We start from the raw sequence: 6,363 nt of genomic DNA, 5'->3' as shown, positions 1-6,363 counted from the left end.
TAACACTAAGAATCGTTGCTGAGACACAGGGTACATTTTGTGTACCTTCTTTATGTCTTATAAAAAGAGGAGTGTGTGACAAATAATATAAGGCTGGTGTTAGTTTGTTGCCTTTATATTAATATGAAATGTAAACTGATATATCCGTTGACTTCGTGCTGTCTGTAGCCGGCACCGCCGAGCCACGGGAGTTGCCGGGTCGTGGTAGGTGATGGGAAACTCAGATTTTAGTGATATGTTCATGGTGCCGGTGGCACAGACTGGTGTCATGCTTCCACCATCAGTTACTAGAATGGTGAATACATTATTCTTAATAATATTAACTTGCTCATTGTAAGCGGCTTCTCTCTAAGAGGTAAAGTCGTCATGAAGTAGTGAGAGCTTACTTCTGATTTCATTTTATCTGATTTGCTGAATTTTTTATTTTTACTTTCCGTCCTGTAGTCGTGGGCATGACCAGTGTGAGGGCCGCCTGTTCCGTGAGGTCATGTGTGCCGAGCCTGGCCGGTTTGGTGAGCAGCGCCAAGTGTGCCTGATGCTGCGTCACGGCGCGCGCCCATTTCACCAGGAATCGAACAATTTTCTGGCGGCAATCTTGTGCACAGTATCGGCCTCTGGCATCAAGCTGCCGGCAGTAATAGCCGCAGAAATCACTGTCGTTGTGAACCTTCCTGCATATTCATCAGTATCAACGCTTGCCGATAAAAGGGTTTACTTTCATTTTAGCAGCCTCAAGGCTTGGCGGGGCTGGGGTGCTTGCGGTATTCGGAAACATGAATAAGGAATAATTTTGAACGTTTTGTTTTGTCTATTATATATATATATATATATATATATATATATATATATATATATATATATATATATATATATATATATATATATATATATATTTAGGTGACTATTGTTTACTTTATCTATTTTTCTCGCTGCTGCACCACTCGGCTGAGGTCACAATCGGAACTTGAAGTAATGGTTATCTGAGATATTATGTCATATGATGTCAGGCAGACGTCAGTTCACCAAATCAAGGTGGCGTTAGATCTTTTACATTCACCGTTCTGGCCACTCGGTCAGCGCCTTACTTTTCTTATGAATCATATATATTTTTTGAGGACATTGCTTGGTTTCTTGTATATATACTCGTACAATATTAAAAACAAATTGCAATACCTAAAGGGACTTAATGTGATCTGATTTAAGTATTGATTGTCAGTCCGGACTAGTGTTTCCAGGGAAACAAGTGAGCCACACGGTGTCCGGGATACAAGGATACAATGTGTCCGCTCGACCGGTGACCCCGCAAGCTCGCCTAAATAACGGGGACTTGCGGCTGTGATTCAAGTCTTTGTGCGCTAATAAACTTCATTAAATATTGATCAGTATTCCACGTGCAAGGTTCTTGTAATCCTGTTAGGTTTATAATCCTGATGCCTCTAATCCCCATGGATGACATTTTCATGGTAATCCCGCAGTGTCTGGGGGAAGGACTCTCCCTAATCCTATTTTCCCATCGAAGAGGCACTGATAATCCTCCTTTGTAATGACGGAAAGAAATCTGACCCTCGTGTTCCGGTGTAATCCTCTTTAGGGCCGGGGCTCGCGTGAGGGCCCGAGGCGAGAGTTACGCTGCGGGGTGCGGGTGGCTTTGGCTCGCCTCTCAGACTGCCGGGCGGTCCATTGTGTTTTTATTGTTGCGAGAGTGATACTAACGTTATTTGTGTTGCTGTAGGTCGTAGTGAGAATTATGCCACTCCTGTTGTTTTTTTAAGGTATTGTGTGCCGTTCCGATAGTGATAATGCTTCCTTTGTGTTTTAATCGGTGACGCTTTCTTTGAATAAGCTACAAAACCGGTAGACAGTGCTGTATAATATATCTTTTTTTTATCTTTCAATTTAACCTTGGCCCTTGTTCTTCTCACGGCATTCCTTCTATATGTACTCTCACCCTCTCTTTAAAACACACACACACACACACACACACACACACACACACACACACACACACACACACACACACACACATCCCCTCTCTCCTCTTTCCTCCACTCTCCCTCTCTCTCCCCCTCCTTTCCTGATGGCCTTATGTCGAATCACTCTTTGGAATCTCGAGTTGCGGGAAAATTTCAGTATCTCGGAATTGCGTCATTTATTATCCGCGTCCGAAGGCGGATCCGTGGCCTCGGGACGGATCGAAGCTGATAAATTCTTAACGCTATTCCTGATTTCATTTTAGAGGTGCTTTCTTTGCATTCTTTGTGGCTGTTTCTTTTTACTTACATGTAAATTGTTTAGTGGTGGGGACTTTTTTATTTAGGTTGATGTCCATGATGATTTTTAAGATAATGGTGCTTCTGTTACTACTACTACTACTACTACTACTACTACTACTACTACTACTACTACTACTACCACTACTGCTACTACTACTACTACTACTACTACTACTGCTACTACTATTACTACTACTACTACTACTAACGCTACTACTACTACTACTACTACTATTACTACCTCTACTGCCTCATACGTCCCTTTGCCTCACACCTAACGAGCCTTTCCCCTACACTGCCTCCTTGTCACTCCCTCCCTCCCACGCAGCTTCTTCACCCTGGTCTTTCCTTACTTACATAAACGCGTCGTAATATTGGAGGCTGGAGGTAAAGGGGGGGAGGGGAGGGAGGAGGAGGGAGGTGATAAGCCATTGTACTCCTCCTGTCTCAATGCCTCTATCTCTCCCTTCCTCTCTCCCTCCTTCCTTCCCTCCCTTCCTCTCTCACACAATAGGTTCATCCTCAGTTTTTCCCTTCTTTTCTCTCTCCCTTTCCCTCCCTCTCCCTTCTCCCTCCCTCTCCCTTCTCCCTCACCGTCTCATCATCATCCCAGGTTTACTTTTTTTTTTTTTTATTCCCTCCGTCCCTCCCATTCTTTCGTTTTCATTTCCGTCCCCCCTTTTATTTTTTTGCTTGTTCACTCAAACTCCACACTCCTTCCTTTTTTTTATTCTTTCTTTTTTTATATTTCAAAGATGCACGTTATCTTTCTCTTTCTCTCTCTTTCTTTTCTCTTTTCTTCTCTTTTTCTCTTCTCTTCTCTTCTCTCCTCTTCTCTTCTCTTCTCTTCTCTCCCTCCCTCCCTCCTTTCCCTTGGTTCTTGTGTTTATGTCGGCATATCTGTCCCGCCGCCACCCGCGTCCATCAGCCGCCGCCGCCACCCCGGGTTACGGCCTCCAATTTTCCCGCCTTGAGGATGTGGTGTGGACAGTCACGCTTTTTAAAGGTGCCCGGGCCTCCTCAGGGGAACGGAAACTTGAAGGGGTTGAGTACTCCATAGAAGGGGTTTGAGGTGTGTCTTGGTGTATGAAGGAAAGGGGTTGAGTGTAAGTTTTTAACCTACACAAGCACGGATCTTTGCGACCTCACATTCATCACTCCCCCCCACCTCCTCACGCCTCAGCCTTCTTTTCTCTGTTTCCTGGAATCCTTCATTCCCTCATGCCCTCGCACACCTTTTGCCATACCTGTATGCTATTATTTTACCTTGTTCGGTACATTTATTAATATTTTTGTTAGGTCCGTTACTTAAAGCTTTCACAGGCGATTTGGGCATTTCAAGAGGTAGTTTAATGACCCTGGTGGTAGTTTAACCCTTCTTCTGTACCATGATCGTGAAGAAAACTCATGGAAACTTGATTAACCTCCGTTTCGGCCGTTGGAAGTAGTTAATGTGAGAGGCAGAGTGTCTAAAAATATCGACCTGTGCGCACGACGTGACATTTACAAGGACGGGACGGGTAGACGCAGGCGAGGGCAATTTTTTGATCGAGAATTGCCCATTGCAGAGAGAGAGAGAGAGAGAGAGAGAGAGAGAGAATACCATCTCCATTTCTTTAACTTTGAATTAATTTGTTATGGTAATGCGAATAAATAGTGTGTGTGGGCTGGTGATAATGTAACGAAATTGATAATAGAAACAGCAACACGGTATCACTACTCTGTTGTAATTGCTTTCTTTACAACAGGAGCAATTGTTTCAACTACTTTTCCTCCCTCTTTGGAATGGTAACTACATTTTCCTTGACAGAGGGTGCAACCTTCTCAGTAACTTTCTTTTCTGTAACAACGGGGGTGTTTCCTTCTGTCACCGTAGGGAGAACCTTTGCAAGAACCTTCTTCTGTGTCACAACGGGGAATCTTTTTGTTACCACCGAAGGGGTGACGTGTTTAACAACTCGATTCACAACGAAGACTTTTCCTTGTCTCACCGAGGGCACACCCTTTCTGACGACCTTCACAGGCCTCACTACAGGGACTACCTTTCTAACGACCTTCACTTGCCTCACAGCAGGGACTACCTTTCTAACGACCTTCACAGGCCTCACAGTAGGGACTACCCTTCTAACGATCTTCACCGGCCTCACTGCAGGGACTACCTTTCTAACGACCTTCACCGGCCTTACAGCAGGGACTACCTTTCTAACGACCTTCACCGGCCTCACAGCAGGGATTACCTTTCTAACGACCTTCACCGGCCTCACTGCAGGGACTACCTTTCTAACGACCTTCACTGGCCTCACAGCAGGAACTACCTTTCTAACGACCTTCACCGGCCTCACTGCAGGGACTACCTTTCTAACGACCTTCACTGGCCTCACAGCAGGGACTACCTTTCTAACGACCTTCACCGGCCTCACTGCAGGAACTACCTTTCTAACGACCTTCACCGGCCTCACAGCAGGAACTACCTTTCTAACGACCTTCACCGGCCTCACAGCAGGGACTACCTTTCTAACGACCTTCACCGGCCTCACAGCAGGGACTACCTCTGTAATGACCTTCCCTTCGTGGATGGTAGGGGCGGCAATTGCTTTTTGTTCTGTGCATTGGCTAGGCGTAGCACTTGTTTCTTTAGCCTTTGCCTCTTCTTCCTTAATCATGTTTTTCACGTCGCTAACTTGGTGCTTCAAGTCTTCAATTGTTTCATTAAGATGTCTTTCGTCTTGAACCTCTTTGATGTCGCCATTACACACATTCTTTTCGACTTCTTTTTGAATTACAGTTTCTTTCTCGACATCTTTTCCATCGCCCTCATATGTAACATTCTTACTTTCCAAGGATGTCACATTAGTGCTATCCTGTGAAAGTATTTTTTCTTCTTTCTCTTTTACTAAAACTACATGCGTTTTGTTGTCGGACAGAGTCTCCTTTCTTTCCTCTGTTCGTTCTGCCTTCAGAAGTTCATCACCCTTCTCTGTAATATTTTTCGTCTCCACAGATGTCACTTTAGTGCTATTCAGTGATGGCAATATTTCTTCTTTCTCTTTCAGTACAACTTCATTCGTTATATTGCTGGGCAGAATCTCCTTTCTTTCCTCTGTTCGTTCCACTTTCTGAGGTCCGTCGCTCTTTCCTGAGGCACTAAATATAGTTTCTGTTTTGTTTTTACCTTGGTCATCCGCCCCTACCTTCGGTAAAAGAGTTGCGGCTTTATCGTCCTTCGGCTTTTCTACAGTGGCATTGGTAAGAGGCTGTAATGTTGCTTCCTTTTTTATAACAACTTCCTTTCTTTCATTGCCCTCTTCATCCGTGACCTTTTTTACCTCCACCGTCTGTGCTAAGATCCCGTTATCTGGAGTGGTTTGCGTCAGCGTTTCTCTCTCTGTGACAGATTTTTCACCACTTTCTTTACCTTCCTTATCAATAACGACCTGTGTATCCGTAGTCTTTGATACATTTCGGTTGGGCTGTACGTCAGTCTCTGTCGTCTTTTCAACGACTGTCTTGTTTCCTGTTAAGTGCCCCGCTTCATCAGTATTATTAATGACTCTCCTTTCCATGGTCTTAATAGTGTCATTAGTGCCACTTTCTAAACTTGTCTTCATGCTCTTTAGATCAGACACCTTGGGTAAATCTGTGAGTACCCCCTCGTCAAATTTTCGGCAAGGGTCCACATCGGCCTTCGCCAGGGTAGTGGAGGCCGTCCCGTCCTTTAGGAGCCCCTTGGAGTCCGCTCCGTCAGTCAGCGACATGCTGCTAGCACCCAGAGTCCCCAGAACCAAGACGAGCGTCCACACTACAAAGAGCTTCATAATTGTTGATTGTGACGTGATGAAATTAAAAAGAATTACGGTTTTGTGGCAGAAAACCGCTTTCGTCACCTCTGGGGTTGAGAACAGAATGGCCTCCAGAACGCCGACCGGGCAGGGAGTGTCGAACAAACAGAAAGCGCACGCACACACACACACACACACACACACACACACACACGACGGCGAGGATTTGTGATGTAAAGTCTGGTGTGTGTGTGTGTGTGTGTTTTAAGTTGTAAGTTTTTTTTTTTCATGAGTTGGGTTAGTTGAAGGCT

The 6,363-nt window shown here is 44.9% G+C and overlaps 1 protein-coding gene across 50 annotated transcripts; it reads right to left on the bottom strand.

The window, feature by feature from the left end:
• Positions 1–3,946: 3,946 nt before the first annotated feature.
• LOC126998587 (uncharacterized) lies at positions 3,947–6,125 on the bottom strand. Of its 50 annotated transcripts, none has more exons than XM_050860429.1 (6): positions 4,679–6,124; positions 4,601–4,639; positions 4,523–4,561; positions 4,445–4,483; positions 4,328–4,405; positions 3,947–4,288 (listed from the first exon to the last, which is right to left on the bottom strand). In XM_050860429.1, exons 1-6 carry the CDS (start codon positions 6,086–6,088, stop codon positions 4,037–4,039), a joined length of 1,857 nt encoding a protein of 618 aa, XP_050716386.1. In that variant the 5' UTR covers positions 6,089–6,124; the 3' UTR covers positions 3,947–4,036. The 50 variants fall into 50 exon arrangements, with proteins under 50 accessions (XP_050716386.1, XP_050716404.1, XP_050716416.1 ...); XM_050860447.1 differs by having other exon boundaries at positions 4,718–6,124; XM_050860459.1 differs by having other exon boundaries at positions 4,757–6,124.
• Between the last annotated feature and the right edge of the window lie 238 nt (positions 6,126–6,363).

This window comes from Eriocheir sinensis, chromosome 14 (genome assembly GCF_024679095.1).
Source record: "Eriocheir sinensis breed Jianghai 21 chromosome 14, ASM2467909v1, whole genome shotgun sequence".
In the NCBI taxonomy this organism is placed as follows: domain Eukaryota; kingdom Metazoa; phylum Arthropoda; class Malacostraca; order Decapoda; family Varunidae; genus Eriocheir; species Eriocheir sinensis.
The sequence above is the reverse complement of the archived record's forward strand: the minus strand, read 5'-3'. Positions and strand labels throughout refer to the sequence as shown.